General features: G+C 59.9%; 1 protein-coding gene across 4 annotated transcripts; it reads left to right on the top strand.

The window, feature by feature from the left end:
* Positions 1-2,618: 2,618 nt before the first annotated feature.
* LOC142005946 (uncharacterized) lies at positions 2,619-16,716 on the top strand. Of its 4 annotated transcripts, none has more exons than XM_074983134.1 (4): positions 2,619-2,713; positions 8,363-8,479; positions 10,394-10,489; positions 10,786-16,716. In XM_074983134.1, exons 2-4 carry the CDS (start codon positions 8,446-8,448, stop codon positions 12,204-12,206), a joined length of 1,551 nt encoding a protein of 516 aa, XP_074839235.1. In that variant the 5' UTR covers positions 2,619-2,713; positions 8,363-8,445; the 3' UTR covers positions 12,207-16,716. The 4 variants fall into 4 exon arrangements, with proteins under 4 accessions (XP_074839235.1, XP_074839232.1, XP_074839233.1 ...); XM_074983131.1 differs by having other exon boundaries at positions 10,391-10,489; XM_074983132.1 differs by lacking the exon at positions 2,619-2,713 and adding an exon at positions 4,414-4,525 and having other exon boundaries at positions 10,391-10,489.
* Positions 16,717-18,958: the final 2,242 nt, after the last annotated feature.

Below are 18,958 nucleotides of genomic sequence, written 5' to 3'. Positions count from 1 at the left end.
AGAGTAAAACTGAGAAAGTCGGCGTTTCCCCCCAGTCATACGTGCTGCAGCGCTTTTCGGGGGCAAGGAATTTAAGTGAGGTGGAATGGGGAGCGCGCAAGGCAAACTGGATTCCTGGAAGGGGTATGGTCGGCTGCAGGTTGAGCACTGTTCGTCTCTGCCATTACTGTCTCCCTGCCGGATACGTCGGACAAAACCTAACTGCTGAGCCCAGGAGTTCTGCCTCCCAACCCTCTGCTCTAACCACCAGCCCCCACTGCCCTGGAGAGAACCCAGGAGTCCTGGCTCCCGGCCCCCTGCTCTAACCACCAGCCCCCACTGCCCTGGAGAGAACCCAGGAGTCCTGGCTCCCAACCCCCTGCTCTACCCACCAGCCCCCACTGCCCTCCCAGCGCCGGGGAGAGAACCCAGGAGTCCTGGCTCCCGGCCCCTGCTCCGACAACCAGCCCCCACTGCCCTCCCAGCACCGGGGAGAGAACCCAGGAGTCCTGGCTCCTGGCCCCCTGCTCTAACCACCAGCCCCCACTGCCCTCCCAGCGCCGGGGAGAGAACCCAGGAGTCCTGGTTCCCACCCCCTGCTCCGACCACCAGCCCCCACTGCCCTCCCAGCGCCGGGGAAAGAACCCAGGCGTCCTGGCTCCCGGCCCCTGCTCTAACCACCAGCCCCCACTGCCCTCCCAGCGCCGGGGAGAGAACCCAGAAGTCCTGGCTCCCACCCCCCTGCTCTAACCACCAGCCCCCACTGCCCTCCCAGCGCCGGGGAGAGAACCCAGGAGTCCTGGCTCCCACCCCCTGCTCTAACCACCAGCCCCCACTGCCCTCCCAGCGCCAGGGAGAGAACCCAGGAGTCCTGGCTCCCGCCCCCTGCTCTAACCACCAGCCCCCACTGCCCCCCAGCGCCGGGGAGAGAACCCAGGAGTCCTGGCTCCCGCCCCCTGCTCTAACCACCAGCCCCCACTGCCCTCCCAGCGCCGGGGAGAGAACCCAGGAGTCCTGGCTCCTGGCCCCCTGCTCTAACCACCAGCCCCCACTGCCCTCCCAGCGCCGGGGAGAGAACCCAGGAGTCCTGGTTCCCACCCCCTGCTCCGACCACCAGCCCCCACTGCCCTCCCAGCGCCGGGGAAAGAACCCAGGCGTCCTGGCTCCCGGCCCCTGCTCTAACCACCAGCCCCCACTGCCCTCCCAGCGCCAGGGAGAGAACCCAGAAGTCCTGGCTCCCACCCCCCTGCTCTAACCACCAGCCCCCACTGCCCTCCCAGCGCCGGGGAGAGAACCCAGGAGTCCTGGCTCCCGCCCCCTGCTCTGACCACCAACCCCCACTGCCCTCCCAGCGCCGGGGAGAGAACCCAGGAGTCCTGGCTCCCGCCCCCTGCTCTACCCACCAGCCCCCACTGCCCTCCCAGCGCCAGGGAGAGAACCCAGGAGTCCTGGCTCCCGCCCCCTGCTCTGACCACCAACCCCCACTGCCCTCCCAGCGCCGGGGAGAGAACCCAGGAGTCCTGGCTCCCGCCCCCTGCTCTACCCACCAGCCCCCACTGCCCTCCCAGCGCCGGGGAGAGAACCCAGGAGTCCTGGCTCCCACCCCCTGCTCCAACCACCAGCCCCCACTGCCCTCCCAGCACCGGGGAGAGAACCCAGGAGTCCTGGCTCCCAGCCCCTGCTCTACCCACCAGCCCCCACTGCCCTCCCAGCGTCGGGGAGAGAACCCAGGAGTCCTGGCTCCCACCCCCTGCTCTAACCACCAGCCCCCACTGCCCTCCCAGCGCCGGGGAGAGAACCCAGGAGTCCTGGCTCCCACCCCCTGCTCTGACCACCAACCCCCACTGCCCTCCCAGCGCCAGGGAGAGAACCCAGGAGTCCTGGCTCCCGCCCCCTGCTCTAACCACCAGCCCCCACTGCCCTCCCAGCGCCGGGGAGAGAACCCAGGAGTCCTGGCTCCCGCCCCCTGCTCTGACCACCAACCCCCACTGCCCTCCCAGCGCCGGGGAGAGAACCCAGGAGTCCTGGCTCCCGCCCCCTGCTCTACCCACCAGCCCCCACTGCCCTCCCAGCACCAGGGAGAGAACCCAGGAGTCCTGGCTCCCGCCCCCTGCTCTGACCACCAACCCCCACTGCCCTCCCAGCGCCGGGGAGAGAACCCAGGAGTCCTGGCTCCCGCCCCCTGCTCTACCCACCAGCCCCCACTGCCCTCCCAGCGCCGGGGAGAGAACCCAGGAGTCCTGGCTCCCACCCCCTGCTCCAACCACCAGCCCCCACTGCCCTCCCAGCGCCGGGGAGAGAACCCAGGAGTCCTGGCTCCCACCCCCTGCTCTGACCACCAACCCCCACTGCCCTCCCAGCGCCAGGGAGAGAACCCAGGAGTCCTGGCTCCCACCCCCTGCTCTGACCCCCCTGGGGAGGGGAGCCAGGACGCCTGGGTTCTCAGCCTGGCCGGCGGGGGAAGGGCGCATTGCATGGGGGGGCGGGGCTCTCCAGGACCTGGGAGGGGTGGGGGGCGGAGTTGGGGGGGGCAAAGGCAGAGCCTGGCCCGAGCACGGACCAATCAGCAGCTGCCCCGGGGAAAGCAGCGCCCCCCCCGCAAGCCCCCCCCCAGTACACACACAGCCGCGTCACTCTCCTGCAAGGTGCCCGGACGCCTGGGTTCTCTCCCGCAGGCCGCGGCGGAAGTGGGGGCTCCCCCGTCCCCGTCCCCGCCCCCCATCGCTGGCGGCTGGTAAGAGCCCGCGGCACAGAGAACAAAGCCCATGAACAATGGGCGGGGGAGGGGATCGACCCCTCCGTGGCCAGCCGTGGGGGGGCCGGGAGCCAGGACTCCTGGGTTCTCTCCCCGGCGCTGGGAGGGCAGTGGGGGCTGGTGGTTAGAGCAGGGGGTGGGAGCCAGGACTCCTGGGTTCTCTCCCCGGCGCTGGGAGGGCAGTGGGGGCTGGTGGTTAGAGCAGGGGGCGGGAGCCAGGACTCCTGGGTTCTCTCCCCGGCACTGGGAGGGCAGTGGGGGCTGGTGGTTAGAGCAGGGGGCGGGAGCCAGGACTCCTGGGTTCTCTCCCCGGCACTGGGAGGGCAGTGGGGGCTGGTGGTCAGAGCAGGGGTGGGAGCCAGGACTCCTGGGTTCTCTCCCCGGCGCTGGGAGGGCAGTGGGGGCTGGTGGTTAGAGCAGGGGGCGGGAGCCAGGACTCCTGGGTTCTCTCCCCGGCACTGGGAGGGCAGTGGGGGCTGGTGGTTAGAGCAGGGGGGTGGGAGCCAGGACTCCTGGGTTCTCTCCCCGGCGCTGGGAGGGCACTGGGGGCTGGTGGTCAGAGCAGGGGGTGGGAGCCAGGACCCCTGGGTTCTCTCCCCGGCGCTGGGGGGCAGTGGGGGCTGGTGGTTAGAGCAGGGGCTGGGAGCCAGGACTCCTGGGTTCTCTCCCCGGCGCTGGGAGGGCAGTGGGGGCTGGTGGGTAGAGCAGGGGGTGGGAGCCAGGACTCCTGGGTTCTCTCCCCAGCGCTGGGAGGGCAGTGGGGGCAGGTGGGTAGAGCAGGGGGCCGGGAGCCAGGACTCCTGGTGCTGGGAGGGCAGTGGGGTTCAGTGGTTAGGGTGAGGGGGGATGGCTGGAACTGCGGGGGGGGGGGGGCTGTAAGAACCCCTCTGTGCCCAGCTGGGGGGTACAGGCTGTGCTGGAGAGGAGTCCCCCTGAGCTCTGCCAGGTACACCCCCCCCCGTCCCCCAGAGATAGAGACTCCCAGCCACCCCTGGGGCAGACCAGGGGGTCTCTGGGTTCCCATGGTGCTGCCCACAAGACCTGGCAGGGACGGAGGGTTGGGGGAGGGGAAGGCCAGGGGGCTGCTGAACCCAATTCCCTCTACTGCTCAGTTGTGGGGAAAAAGCAGCTCTCCCCCTGAGTCCCCCAAAACTGCTCCCCTGACTGGTCCCTGGATGTCACCTGGCTGCTGAGCAGCCCCTCTCCGCCCAGTTTCTTCCTCACGGTGCTGCACTTCTGCACATTGCAAAAAATTATTCCGCACCTGGCTGGGGGAAAATGCCCCACACGGCTGGACAAAGGTCGGAGGGGAGCTGAGTCTGCTGCTTCCCAAGACGAAAGGCCGCAGAGCGGGGCTGGGGTGGGAACTGGCAAGTGGGGGCAGGGTTGGGATATGGGGCGACAGGCAAAGTCAGGGCTGGGGGGTGACCCACAGCTTCATCTGCACCACAGCTTCCCTTTTGCTCTCTCCTGTGCTTGAGCGGGTTGCTGCGCTGTTTGGGGGCTCCTCAGGTGCCCACGGGGAGGATGTCACCCATAGCCCCAGCCACGGCCTGGGTGTTTCTAAAATAACCCCACCCCACAGCTCACTGGGGCGGGATAAACATTGGTATGTGGCTGCGCCCGGCAGGGTGTTCGGAAGCAGCAAACTTCACAGTGTGAATTATTTTTGTCTTCAGCCAGCCTTCGATGGAAGTTAAGACGAAGCTGGTGTCTTCCCCTTAACTTCTCCAGGCGTCGGCACAATTTTCCTGTCGGCGGAATAATTTTATTTAACCTGCACCGACGCAGGTGAGAATGTGCACCACCTCCTGCAAATCAGCTGGCCAGCAGAGGAATCTTTCCTTAGAGGGAATGCTGGTGGCCAAAGAGAGGATTTGGTTCCCCTGCTTCAGCTGTGTGTGTTTTCGACTGTCTAGTAACCCCAGGCGGGTGCCTCAGTTTCTCTAGGCGCAGGATCAGCGCACAGTTGGCAATGGGAGATTCGGGGTGATGACCCCTCACACGTAGACGACGACCCTCCAGGCTCTTTGACCCCTTTTTCCCCCCGGGAAACAGGACAACCGAGAGCCCTTCTTACCGAGCGTGGGGGTCCTCAGGCCCGGCCCCCCATCCGCAGTCAGATGTGACTCGTTGGGCAGGAAGAACAGAAGGTTGACAGGGCACAGCTTAGAAGAGACGGGTCAACGCAGAAACCAGAAGCCTTCAGGATAATCCATCTTGGAGGTCAGGGGATGGGGGGCCCCGAGCCAGGCCCTGGCCCCCTTTCCTCCCTCCCCAGCCAAACGAGGCTGCCCCCTTTCACTGCCCAATTCCAGTTCAACCAGCCTTTGTCCTATTTCCCGGAGAAGAAAGGGGTCACCTGGTTACAAAAGAGCGAGGAGCCCCATTGTCTACGTGCGAGACGTCACCCCGAAACTCCCCTCGACGCTGAGCTCTGCCACTGTGTCTGGGGAAACTGAGGCACCCCTGAGGCTTCCACGGGGCATCAGGAGACACAAGCAACCAAACCAGGGGAATCAAAGCCGCCCACGCCCCTCTGCTCGAGGAGAGTCTGGCCTCATCCTCTCTCGACTGGGCTGGTGGTTGCGCCGAGGCCAGAGCGAATCCGAACTCGCCCCCAGGGAAGACCAGAACCGTAGAGCGCGAGAATGGGGAGGGACCTCGAGAGGTCTTCGGTCCCAGTCCCCAGCCCTAACAGCAGGGCCCAGCACCATCTAGACCATCCCTGGTAGACGTCCATCCAACCTGCTCTTCAATATCTCCAGGGATGGAGATCCCACCACCTCCCCAGGCAATTTATTCCAGTGTTTAACCCCCCTGAGGTCTAGGAAGATTTTCTCACTGTCCAGCCTCAACCTTCCTTTCTGCAGTCTAAGCCCATTGCTTTATCCTGGCCTCAGAGGCCCAGGAGAACCATTTCTCTCCCTCCTCCATGTAACCCTCTTTGAAAACCATGTCCCCCCCGCAGCCTACTCTTGTCTACCCTAAGGAAGCCCAGTTCTTTCCGGTGTCCATCATGGCTCATGTTCTCCAGAACTTCCGCCTTTCTTGTGGCTCTTGTCTGGACCTTCTCTGATTTCTCCCCATCTCTCGTAATTATCTTAGTGAAACCTTCCCTTGTGCCCAGGCGTCCAGGGGTGTCCGTAGGTGTACACAGAGCCGGGAGATTACGCCTCGGTTATTAGCGTCTCCCTGACGGAGCAGCCGAGTGTGATGAGCAGTCAGAGTTATTTGGCGAGCCTTATTCCCTGGGCAGCATGACCTAGTGGTCAGGGCAGATTGGGGCGTGGGTCACTGGCCCATGGAGTGGCCCCTAGACCACTCAGAGAAAGAAAGAGCCTTCCCTACAGCCTCTGCTGAGAGCCAGCTGGCTTTTAGCTCACTGTCAAGGCTCTGGCACAGAGGTCCTAGGTTTGAGTCTGCTTGTGGGTGGTTACACAAGCCCTGAAGTGGAGTAAAGCAACAAAGAGTCTGGGAGATGCAGGTCCCCAGGTGTTGAGATCAAGCAGAGTTAAGGTTATATTGTGGGGATGCTGAGATAGGGCTGAATTAAGGTTACATTGTTGCGATAGGGCAGAGTTAAGGTTACATGGTTGAGACAGGGTGGAGTTAAGGTTACATCATTGCCATAGGGCAGAGTTAAGGTTATATTGTTGAGACAGAGTGGAGTTAAGGTTACATTGTTGTGGCAGGGCAGAGTCAAGGTTACATTGTTGAGAGAGAGTGGAGTTAAGGTTACATTGTTGCGACAGGGCAGAGTTAAGGTTACATTGTTGAGAGAGAGTGGAGTTAAGGTTACATTGTTGCCACAGGGCAGAGTTAAGGTTACATTGTTGCGACAGGGCAGAGTTAAGGTTACATTGTTGCCATAGGGCAGAGTTAAGATTATACTGTTGAGACAGAGTGGAGTTAGGGTTACCTTGTTGTGACAGGGTAGAGTTAAGGTTACATTGTGTGAGTGACCTGAACTGTAGCGCTGCATATCGCTGTCTGAGAACAGCGGGGACAGGGCTCCTTCCCCAGCAAGGTCATGGTCTCGTTCGTCCCCTGCATGACGGCTCTGCAGTGGGCTCTCTGTGTGAGGTCCCCTCAGCCCTGGTAAAATACACGGCCACCTCCTGGCAGGTAACCGGCCCCTGGAAGAGCAGGAGACCAAAACTCAGGACCTACTGTCCCATTTATAACCCCGCCCATTGTGTGGGGGAAGGAGCCCCAGTGGGGCAGACTGGTAAACACAGTGTCCATATTCCTGTGGGCTAACTCCCAGGAACAGTAGATTCCCATAAGGGACCTTAAAAATGAAAAGCGGGAGAGAATACGACTGCGAATATCTGCAGGCGTCTCTATAAAGCCACAGGATGCCCACATCCAGAATACCAGGTACAGCTGTGGTCCCCTGGGCCTCGGAGGAGGTTGAGAAACGGGCAATGAGACGGGGTTTGGAACGGGGCTGGATGGGGAGAGATGGAAAGGACAGAGACCATTCAGCTTGACCAGAAGGAGCTTAAGGAGGGGCAGGACAGAAGCCTGTCACATCCTGACGGGCGTGAAGAAAATAAATAAGGGAAAGCGATTAACTTGTTCCCTTACCGCAAGAACTCGGGGGTGACCCAGTGAAGCGAATACGTGGCGGGCAAACAGGAAGTTTCTCTTCACGCGGCGCCCGGTTCACCCGGGGAACTCCTCGCCGGAGGAGGCTGGGAAGAGCAGGACTTGACCAGGGTTAAAAAAAAGATCTGGAGAAGTTCCTGGAGGACAGGTGCGTCGGTGGCTATTGGCCAGGAGGGAGAGGGAGGGCGTCCTTAGCCTCAGTTTGCAGGTGCGGAGAATGGGCGACAAGTTATGGACCACTGGCGGGGATTCCTTGCTCTGTTCTGGGGCACTGGGCGTTGGCTGCTGTCGAGAGGCTGGATGGGCCTTTGCTCTGACCTGGTCTGGCTGTTCTGATGTGCAGGCCTAATGGCGGAGCTGCCCCCCGCGCCCCCCTTGTGTGGGGCTAGCAGCAGTGGGGGGACAGACCCAGACTACCTTTCCCCACTGGGTCCCTCGAGTCATTGTCTGCTGAGGTTTGTGGCATCACCGTCCCTTCCCTGGCCTGGGCGGTGTTGGCTTGGAGTCACCCTACCTGGGACTCCTGCAGATGGCGCTTCCTTCCTCCCTGGGCTCTGGGCGTAGTGTTCCCAGGAGGGACGGCGGGGCCTGGCCCCCTTAGCGGGCAATGTGGGGGTAGCCTCAGCCCATCCCAGGCGGACGGATCTCACCCGGCGTCTGGCTGAACTGACGACCCGGCAGTGGCTGGGAAAGCTGAAGGGGTCGCAGAGCCATGGGGCTTCAGGGAGCTGCCCCCCACTCCTCGGCACCTCCTCACAAGGAGGAGGTGTTGGTCGAGCTACCCTGGGCCCTGCGTGCACCAGTGGCTCGCTGGTTCGGGGGTGGATGGATCTGCTGAGAGAGACCAGCGATCTCTCTTCATCCCCCCACCCTGGTCTTTCCTGGGTGCTCTGAGCAGGGCGGGGAGGGGGCGCTGTTCACTGAGAGCCCCCCCAGAGCTTCCCTTTGGCTCCTGCCCCCCACGATGGGTGGGGTTAGCAGTAGGTCCTGAGTTTTGGTCTCTTGCTCTTCCAGGGGCCGGAGACCTGCCAGGAGGTGGCTGTGTATTTCACCAGGGCCGAGGGGACCCCGCGCACAGAGCCCACTGCAGAGCTGTCATGCAGGAGACCGACAAGACCATGACCTCGCTGGGTAAGGAGCCCTGTCCCCCCATTCTTACACAGCAATATGCAGCTCTGCAGTTCAGGTCACCCTCACAATGTAACCTTAACTCTGCCCTGTCTCAAGAGTGTAACCTTAACTCTGCCTTGTCTCCGCATCCCCACAATAAAACCTTAACTCGGCCCTATCTCAACAATATAATCTTAACTCTGCCCTATCTCAGTGTCCCCACAACGTAACCTGAACTCTGCCCTATCCTAACAATGTAACTTTAGCTCTGCCCTAGCTCAACAATGTAACCTTAACTCTGCCCATCTCAGTATCCCCACAATATAACCTTAATTCTGCCCTAGAGCAACAATGTAACCTTAACTCTGCCCTATCTCAATAATATAATCCTAACTTTGCCGTATCTCAGTGTCCCCACAATGTAACCTTAACTCTGCCCATCTCAGCATCCCCACAATATAACCGTAATTCTGGCCTAGTGCAACAATGTAACCTTAACTCTGCCCTATCTCAACAACATAATCCTAACTTTGCCGTATCTCAGTGTCCCCACAATGTAACCTTAGCTCTGCCCATCTCAGCACCCCCACAATATAACCCTAATTCTGCCCTAGTGCAACAATGTGATGTCAACTCTGCCCTATCTCAGGAATGTAACCTTAACTCTGCCCATCTCAGCATCCCCACAATGTGACCTTAACTCTGCCCTATGTCAACAACATAACCTTAACTCTGCCCTGTCGCAGCCCCAACCCGATATGCCAGCGACATAAACACAAGCCCTCTGCCCTCCGTGCTACAGGACAGATGAGGACCAGAGCCCAGGGGTGCTTGAGCACAGTATCAGGCATCTCATGAGGGAAGACCGGAGGTTCAGCCCAGCCACACAAACAGAAGCGTCCTACCCCGCCCCTCACTCAAACCCAGCGCCGGCTCAGACTTGCACAACGAGTTTACTCCCTTCCCCTCACCTTGGGGAGTCCTTGGGACGCACACTCGTGACTCACCCCTCATTGATGGCTCCCTGGGCCTGGCCTCCCAGGCTCCCCCTTGGGCTTCTCTGCAGTCCCAGCCCATAACGCTGAGCACCCGGATGTCTCCAACAGATAAGCAGGACTCTCCCTCCCGGAGGTCCCCTGCCCTGCTTGTTCGGCGCCTGCAGATAGAAGCGTCGACCGCGAGAACGGGATGGGACCTCGGGAGGTCACTGAGTCCACTTCCCGGCCCTCACAATAGGGCCAAGCGCCGTCTGAGACCATCCCTGGTCGGTGTCTAGCCAACCTGCTCTTCAGCATTTCCAGCCATGGAGAGCTCACAAGCTCCCCCAGCAATTCACCCCAATGTTTAGCCCCCTGGCAGGTTGGAAGTTTTCCCTCATGTCCAACCTCAACCTCCCTCGCTGCAGTTTAAGCCCATTGCTCGGACCTGTCCTCAGAGGCCCAGGAGAACCATTTTTCTACCTCCTCCTTGTGACCCTTGAAAACCGCCGTCACGCCCCCTCGCAGCCGTCTCTTTTCTCAACCAAACAAGCCCCGTTCTTTCCGGTGTCCATCAGGGCTCATGTTCTCCAGATCTTCCCTCCGTCCCGTCGCTCTCAGCTGGACCTTCTCCGATTTCTCCCCACCCTTCCTGAAATGCGGGGCCCAGAACTGGGCGCAGGTCTCCCGTCAAGGCCTCAGCAGCGGAGCGCCGAGCGGAAGGACGGCTCCTCGTATCCGGCGCACCGTGCGTCTGGTGGTGCAGCCCAGAGAATGGGAATTGTTCCCTTGACTTAGACTAAATCCCATCCCATTCTCTATGGGTGAAAACGGTTGTTCCCCTCTAAACGGAGCAGTTTGCCTTTGTCCTGATTGAATTTCCTCCTGTTGTGTTGCACCTACCCATATTCGTCTTACGAATTAACCCGATCGCCTTTGTTTTCTTTCCCCTAAGCAGGGCTTCCAGTTCCCAAGGTGGAACCAGCAGAAGAACCGTGGGTCCCAGACCTGCAGGGATCAGAAGAAAAGGAGGTCCTCAGAGGTCCCTGCACAGGTGAGGAACCCCCCAGTGAACTCGGAAGCTGTCCAGGCCGGATGGAAACATACTCCCCTGAGACCTTGGAGCGTGGTGAGTTCCAGGTCGTCCTATCGTCCCAGCAGATAGAGCTTGGGGCTTCCTCCAGAGCCCGGTTGGCACCTGGCGGTCCCTTCCCCTCTTCCCACCGAGAACTTGGAAGGGGATTGAAAGCAGAATGGGGAGTTCAGATCCTGATTTTTATTTAATGTCTCTCCGGCCCTTGGGTCTTCCCCGTTCCGTCCCGGCTTGAGGTGTTTCTGTCTCTGTTGCAGCAGGCAACGGGACGGTGAGCGAGGCGGAGGAGCGGAAATCTCCGCAGAACGACGCCAAGCCCGTGCAATGGCCTGGAGCGTTCCCCGGAGCAGCCAAGCGGAAGAGGAGCAGGCTGGGGAAAGGCGGTGAGCCTCAGCGCCGATCGGAGAGGCAGCAGAGGAAACGAGCTGGGGAGAACGGGAACAACGTTGTGTCCTCGCCGGGAGCCAGACCCCGGCCCAAAATCCTCAGGGGAAAGAAAAAACCCACCTGCAGCGAGTGTGGGGAAAGTTTTCCCGCCTGTTCAGCGCTGATGAAGCACCAGAGAACGCACCGGGCGGAGGGACCTCATGGCTATTCTGCAGGGGGGGAAAGCCTCAGTCTTCCCGCCCATCCGAGGCTCCGGGCAGCGGGGAAACTCTACCAATGCCACGACTGCGGGAAGGCTTTCGCCCAGACCTCCGACCTCACCACCCACCGGCGGACCCACACCGGCGAGAGGCCCTACGAGTGCCGGGAGTGCCAGAAAAGCTTCATTCGCCGCTCGCACCTCATCACACACAAGAGGATCCACTCGGGGGAGCGGCCGTACGAATGCGGCCAGTGCGGGAAAAGTTTCACGGCCAGCTCCAACCTGATCCAGCACCAGCGGACGCACACGGGGGAGAAGCCCTACCCCTGCGCGGCCTGCGGGAAGAGTTTCACCCAGAGCTCGGACCTCACCACCCACCAGCGGACCCACACCGGTGAGCGGCCCTACCGCTGCGACGCGTGCGGGAAGCAGTTCACCCGCCGGGCCCACCTCATCACGCACCGGCGCATCCACACCGGGGAGAAGCCCTACGACTGCTCCGAGTGCGGCCGGGCCTTCGCCGCCAGCTCCAACCTGATCCAACACCAGCGCGTCCACACCGGGGAGAGGCCCTACCAGTGCTGCGAGTGCGGGAAGAGCTTTGGGCAGAGCTCGGAGCTGGCCACCCACCAGCGCATGCACCTGGGCGAGCGGCCCCACCAGTGCCTGGAGTGTGGGGCCGGCTTCAGCGACCGCTCCGCCTTTCTCAGCCACCAGCGCACGCACACAGGCGAGAGGCCCTACGCCTGCTTCGAGTGCGGCAAGACCTTCACCCGGACCTCCAATCTCATCACCCACCAGAGGATCCACACTGGAGAGAAACCCTACGAATGCGCCGAGTGCGGGAAACGGTTCACCCACAGCTCCAATCTCATCACGCACCAGCGGGTCCACGCGGCACAGGGGCTCTACCCGGGTGGGAAAAGCTTCCCCGAGAGCGGCGCCCGACCGAAACGTCGGCGGGTCCACAAGGGAGGGGGACCCGCCGAATGCCGTGAGGGTGGGGAGAACTCCCCCCGAAAATCAGCCCTTCCCTCGCATCGAAGAGCCTGCAAGGGAGATAAACGCCGTAGAAACCTCCAGGTCTAGCCGGACGTTTGGTTTTCCTTCGCCAATTCCCAGGCCAGAACTTCGAAGGCGTCACCGGTCGCCATCAGCTTCTTGTCCGGTTTTTGTCGGTCATCTTCGTAGAGTCCCAGGGCGGGACGGGACCTCAGGAGGTCGTTGGGTCCAGCCCCCTGCCCAAAGCAGGACCGACCTGACTCCATCGTCCCAGCCAGGGCTTGGGCCAGCTCCACCTCTAGGGCTGGAGATCCCCCCACCGCTCTGGGGAACCCGTCCCAGTGCCTCACCGCCCTCCTGGGGGGAGAGTTTTTCCTCCTCTCCGACCCCCACCTCCCCCACCGCGACGTGAGCCCGTCGCTCCTCGTCCTGCCCCCCAGCACCCCCGAGAACAGCCTCCCCCCGGCCTCGTCAGAGCCCCTGCAGGGAGGTGAAGGCTGCCAGCAAACCCCCCTCGCTCTTCTCTCCTGCCAACTCACCACGCCCCAGTCCCTCGGCCTCTCCTCGCCGGCCACCTGCTCCAGCCCCCGGCGCATTTTGGTTGCCCTCCGCCGGCCCCTCTCCAACGCCCCCACGTCCCTTCTGCACTGGGGGGCCCAGAACCGGACACAACCCTCCAGCTGGGGCCTCCCCAGTGCCGAGGAGAGGGGACCAATCACTTCTCTAGCGCTGCTGGAAATGCTCCTCCGGACACAGCCCCATGCGCCGGTCGCCTTCTCGGCTACAAGGTCCCACTGGTGGCTCCTCTCCAGCCTCTCACCCACCGCGACCCCCAGGTCCTTTTTCGCTGCTCGGCTCCTTAGCCAGTCGGGCCCCAGCCTGGAACAAGGCTCAAAGTGCAGTTCACATCTGAAAGTCCGTGTCATCTCGGAGAATGTGGAGAGAGAATTCCCCAGTAATTGACTTGGGACTTGGCAAACGGTCCATGCGTCTGGTTCCCAAAGCATTGCTAACCCAGGTCTTACGGTCAATACCTCCTGACTGATCCTACGGGGGGGAAAAGCTGCCCTTCGTGACACAGACGTTGAGAGACTAGAAGGGGGAATTTTTTAATTCATTTGCGCCCAGGTGGAGAAAATGAAATCAGCCTCGCAAACCAAACGGCCGCACAAAAATAGGTATTTGGGAAATACGAACGTCACGGCTGGTAATTTACAGAGATCCTTGTTTTTCGCCTAAACCTGCGCCACCAAGTTAAAGGAACTGTGGCCTGTTTCGGGAAGCTCTTTCCTCCTCAACCCGACTGAGATTTTCAGTGGTTGGGCAAAGCATTCAGCTTCAGAGAATGGAAATGTGCTGTAACTCAGGGCAATGGATTGGCCAGAAGTTCGGCAGAAATAGTTCACGCCCTTGTGCTGGTTTTCCCTAGTGTTTCCTCTGATTTTTTTCCAGCTATGAGTAGAATAAATTTAGTTCCATGTGCCGAGGCGTGAGCAGATGTGGATTGGATCCTTGGACTAGAAGACGGATAGAAAGCTGGCTTGACGGTCGAGCCCAACAGGTGGTGGTCAGTGGCTCAATATCTGGATGGTGGTTTGTTTCAAGCGGGGTGCCCCAAGGCTCGGTTCTGGGGCCGGTGTTATTCAACATCCGTATTAATGACCTGGATGAGGGACTGGGTTGCACCCTCAGCAAGTTTGCAGACGACACAAAACTAGGGGGAGATGTAGACAGGTTGGAGGGTAGAGAGAGAATCCAGAGGGACCTGGGTAAATTGGAGGACGGGGCCAGAAGAAATCTGATGCGGTTCAGCAAGAGGAAGTGTAGAATCCCGCACTTGGGAAGGAAGAATCCCAAACATTGTTACAGGCTGGGGAGTGACTGGCTCAGCAGCAGTACGACGGAAAGGGACCGAGGGGTGCTGGTGGATGAAAGGCTGGATGTGAGTAAACAGTGGGCCCTTGTAGCCAGGAAGGCTAACGGCGTACTGGGGTGCATTAGGAGGAGCGTTTTGTGCAGATCTAGAGAAGTGGTTGTTCCCCTCTATTCGGCACTGGGGAGCCCACAGCTGAAATATTGTGTTCAGTTTTGGGCCCCCCAGTATAAAAAGGACGTGGATTTGCTGGAGGAGGTTCAGCGGAGGGCAACAAAAATGATTCAGGGGCTGGAGCACAAGACCGATGAGGGGAGGCTGAGGGATTTGGGCTTGTTTAGTTTGCAGAAGAGAAGACTGAGGGGTGATTTAATAGCAGCCGTCAACTTCCTGAAGGGGAGCTCTAAAGAGGAGGGCGAGAAACTGTTCTCAGTGGTGACAGACGGCAGAACAAGGAGCAATGGGCTGAAGTTGAAGAGGGAGAGGTGCAGGTTAGATATTAGGAAAAACTCCTTCCCCAGGCGGGTGGTGAAGCACTGGAATGTGTTGCCTGGAGAGGTGGTGGGTTCTCCATCCCTGGAGGTGTTTAAGTCCCTGCTGGACAAGGCCCTGGCTGGGATGACTTAGTGGGGTTGATCCTGCTTGGAGCAGGGGGCCAGACTCGGTGACCTCCTGAGGTCCCTTCCAGCCCCGGGATTCTGTGATTCTATGTGTACAACCCAGAGAAATGCCCATTAACGGCCAGGCGGCAGCTGGCTCTCTCCTGGGCGGCTGTGCCTGGGCTGGTCTTCACCCCAGCAAAGGAAGCGATGGTGGCCCAGAGCCCCAGGACAATTGCAGAGCAGCACTCCCGAGTTCAGGGCCCCCGAGGCCGTGGTTCGGGGAAGACGACCTTCCCACGCTCTTTAGATCCAAACTTTGCTGCGGCAAAGAGAGAAGAGTTCTCGGAGGACATTCTGCCCTCTGGGCCTGACACTGGCCGCCCGGTTGGGTAACGAGAATAACGTCGACAAGAGAAGCGTCCCGCCATCGGCGGAGCGACCAGCTCTGTGCCCCGGAGGGGGTGGGGCCAAAGGTGGAAGGGGTGGAGCCAAGAGTAGAAGGGGAGGAGCCACGGCTGAAAGGGGCGGGGCCAATGACAGTCTGCTCCAGGACAGCTGCCCCCTTCCCCTATTGGCGGGCCTTTTTCCCGCCAACCCGGTGCTGTCTTTTTGGGGCAGTAGGTCACTAGAGGTGTGTCTACACAGCAGTTATTTCGGAATAAGGGCCGCTCTTCCGACATAGCTTTGCAAGCGTCGCCATGACGCCGCTGCTGTTTGGCGATCGGTTTGAACGAGCGGACGGCTTATTTTCAATCCGGTGAACCTCGTTGCGCGAGGCGCAGGGCCTGTCTCAAAATAGGGGCTTGGAAACAGGGAATAGGGACAATTTCCAAATGACACATAGTGTGGCCAAGGGCTCGAATCTGAAACAGGCTTTGTTGCGTCTGGACGCTCGAATCCGAAACAGGCTTTGTTGCGTCTGGACGCTCTAGTGCGAAACAGGCTTTGTTGCGTCTGGACGCTCTAATCCAAAACAGGCTTTGTTGCATCTGGACGCTCGAATCCGAAACAGGCTTTGTTGCGTCTGGACGCTCTAATCCGAAACAGGCTTTGTTGCGTCTGGACGTTCTCTTTTGAAATAGCTGAGGGCTGTTTTGGAAGGCATTTTGTGTGTAGCTGCGCTGTTTTCAAATAAACTCGTCTGGAAAATCTCTTCCGGAAAGGCTGATGCCGAAATAACGGGGCTGGGGAAACATGGCCGAGAACTGGAGCATTCAGAGTGTGGATTTTTCTCCCCTGAAACCGCATAGTTGTGCCAGTGTAGGACGGGGTGTGGAGCGGCTTTTGGGGTTGGGCTTACGTATTTCCATCACTTCTCCTCTATTCCATAGAACACTAGGACTGGAAGGGACCTCGAGAGGCCATTGAGTGCAGCCCCCTGCCCCCATGGCAGGACCAAGTACTGTCTAAACCATCCCTGATAGACGTCTATCTAACCTGTTCTTAAATATCTCCAGCCATGGAGATGCCACAACCTCCCCCGGCGATTTATTCCACTGTCTGACCACCCTGATAGTTAGGAACTTTTTCCTAATGTCCAACCTAAACCTCCCTTGCTGCAGTTTAAGCCCATTGCCTCTCGTTCTATCCTCAAAGGCCAAAAAGAACAAGTTTTCTCCCTCCTCCTTAAGACCCCCTTTTAGATCCCTGAAAACCGCTCTCATGTCTCCCCTCAATCTTCCTCCGACTTCGAAAGAGCAGCAGCATTTTCCTTTTCCCACGATGTGAACAATGCCTGGAAGAGACCTCTGTCCCCGACACGACGAACAGAAAACCCTGAGTTACGTCGATCCCATCGGTGTGAAGATACCTACGTTTCGACAAACCACAGCTTGAGTCAAGGGGTGACAATAAAGAGGAAAAGAAAATGAACGCGTCACACAGGGTTGGGTGATCTTCAAATACGTTCCTTGTATCAATATCTGAATTTTAAAGAGTCGTGTGTTTTCGCTATAGTGTTACTGATTGCTCTGGCCAGTGGACAATGAGTTTTGCAGACTCGAGCGGGGTGCGTTAACCGGGCGTGATATTAATTACATGGGATACCTGAACGTTGTCGTGCGTGATTTGTTCTGTTCGTAACGTTCCTCCCGAAAAGTTAATTCCATGGAACAGACGCCCCTTAGCATCCGGGGTTCTGATTGAAAACCTCGCGGTAAGGGCTGGGGCGAAAGAATGCCTCTGAGAAATCGTGGATGAGAGAATTGCGGCCCGGGATAAATGTTCATTTTTTGCGTTTCAAATGGAACTTATTTCATTTACTTCAAAGTAAATTTCTACTAAAAGGAATACTGTTTGAAGACAAAGGTTAGATAAACTTATCATAGAATCACAGACCCTAGGGTGGGAAGGGACCTCAGCGTCACCGGGTGCGGCCCCCTGTCCAAAGCAGGATGAACCCGACTCCATCGTCCCAGCCAGGGCTTGGGCCAGCTCCACCTCTAAGGCTGGAGATCCCCCCACCGCTCTGGGGAACCTGTCCCAGTGCCTCACCGCCCTCCTGGGGGGAGAGTTTTTCCTCATCTCCGACCCCCACCTCCCCCACCGCCACATGAGCCCATCGCTCCTCGTCCTGCCCCCCGGCACCCCCGAGAACAGCCTCCCCCCGGCCTCGTCAGCGCCCCTGCAGGGAGGTGAAGGCGGCCAGCAAACCCCCCTCGCTCTTCTCTCCTGCCAACTCACCACGCCCCAGTCCCTCGGCCTCTCCTCGCCGGCCACCTGCTCCAGCCCCCGGCGCATTTTGGTTGCCCTCCGCCGGCCCCTCTCCAACGCCCCTACGTCCCTTCTGCACTGGGGGGCCCAGAACCGGACACAACCCTCCAGCCGGGGCCTCCCCAGTGCCAAGGAGAGGGGACCAACCACTTCTCTAGCGCCGCTGGAAATGCTCCTCCGGACACAGCCCCATGCGCCGGTCGCCTTCTCGGCTACAAGGCCCCACTGGTGGCTCCTCTCCGGCCTCTCGCCCACTGCGACCCCCAGGGCCTTTTCTGCCCCCAGCCTGGAACAACACTTGGGATTCAACTGCAGGTGAGAGGTTATTACACCTGTTTCTCCAAACACCACCCAGATTCTTCCAGGCCCCAAGGGGCCCAGCCCCAGCCCCAGCCCCCAGTCAACGTATCCTTGTATCTGACCCAAACAACCACGCAAAAGCCAGATCCTTAGATCTCAGCTCTGAGGGTTTATTGCTCCAGAAGAAAGAACAAGGTTAGAGAGAAGAATTGTTCAAGCAATACTTTACTTCCATCCGCCATAACTACTGAGGCAGGCCAGCGATGTTCCTTGCTGATTCCTGGTGGGTCCCTGTGCTGGGTTTCCATTCATTGCACGCCCAGTCGGAAAACCTCACCCTCCCGAGATGGGCGTGGGCTGCCCGGGGCCTTTGCTCAGCCAATTGTCCTGGCTGGGGTGCAGCCCAATCTCCCTTTGTGAACCTCAGCGTTGGAAAGTTTCTCCCCCAGCTGCAGAGCTAAACACAAGGAGAATACACAGATTCGGGGCACCCTCTGCTTTCGTTTGACTCCCCCAGCACAATATTTGGGGCCGATAAACGCACTGGGTATATAAACGGTTTACAGAGCTAATATAAAAGCCCAGCCGCGTGAGAGATGATCATTACAGCGCTGACGTGGGTGGGGACAGCCCAGGCTCTGAGCCAGGAGGAGCAGCAGGAGAAAAGTTTCGAGGAAGTTTGTTCCTCGGACAAGCCAGGCCCGCACCTGTCGCGGGCGTTCGGCCGGCGCCCTCCTGCTTCGGCAAGCCCCGGCGCAAACGAAGCAAAGAGGGTTGCGGGGGGGTGGGGAGGACAAACCGTGGGAACAGGCGTGAAAAGTCTGCTCACCCCACTATACTGCGTGCTGCTAAATGGACCCCCCCTCACTTTGGAGCTCCGGTTAATTTCTGCGGCTCATTGCCTGCCACTGGAAAGGCCGAGCTTGGAGCTTGCTTAGGAGTCAAAAGAGGCTGCCCACCTCTGTGTTAAGCTGCAACGGCGGTTCCCAAACTGGGGGGTGAGGTGACCCAGCCCACCCCCCCCATCAATTCCCCCCACCCCCAGAAAGAGCCCGCCCGGGGCGTTAAACTCCTGCACAAATCTAGCTGGCACCGGCTTCCTGCCGCATGGTGGGGAAATCCCGCCGCTGCACGCCGGAGCCCGCGACTCAGGAAGCAGGTGGGTTTCATCCAGGTGGCCGCCGCAGGAGTAGGCCCGGGTGGGGGGGTCTGTGCATGGCCGGGTGGGGGAGACCCCCCCCTTAAGGGCCCCCCCACCCCCCGCGCTGGTGCAAGAGCAGGCCTGGGTGGGGTCTGTGCATGGCCGGATGGGGGAGACGCCCCCTTAACAGCCCTCCCCATGTGCTGCTGCA

The sequence above is a fragment of the Carettochelys insculpta genome, unplaced genomic scaffold, assembly GCF_033958435.1.
Source record: "Carettochelys insculpta isolate YL-2023 unplaced genomic scaffold, ASM3395843v1 scaffold_0036, whole genome shotgun sequence".
Lineage (NCBI taxonomy): Eukaryota > Metazoa > Chordata > Testudines > Carettochelyidae > Carettochelys > Carettochelys insculpta.
This window is presented reverse-complemented; position numbering and strand designations above follow the sequence as displayed.

Excerpts from the sequence above, each read along its gene's own strand:
- LOC142005946 (XM_074983131.1), top strand. The coding sequence starts at position 8,446 with ATGCAGGAGACCGACAAGACCATGACCTCGCTGG. Across the intron at positions 8,480-10,390 it reads CAAGACCATGACCTCGCTGG|CAGGGCTTCCAGTTCCCAAG; the intron begins GTAAGGAGCCCT and ends CTTTCCCCTAAG. Across the intron at positions 10,490-10,785 it reads CCTCAGAGGTCCCTGCACAG|CAGGCAACGGGACGGTGAGC; the intron begins GTGAGGAACCCC and ends TCTCTGTTGCAG.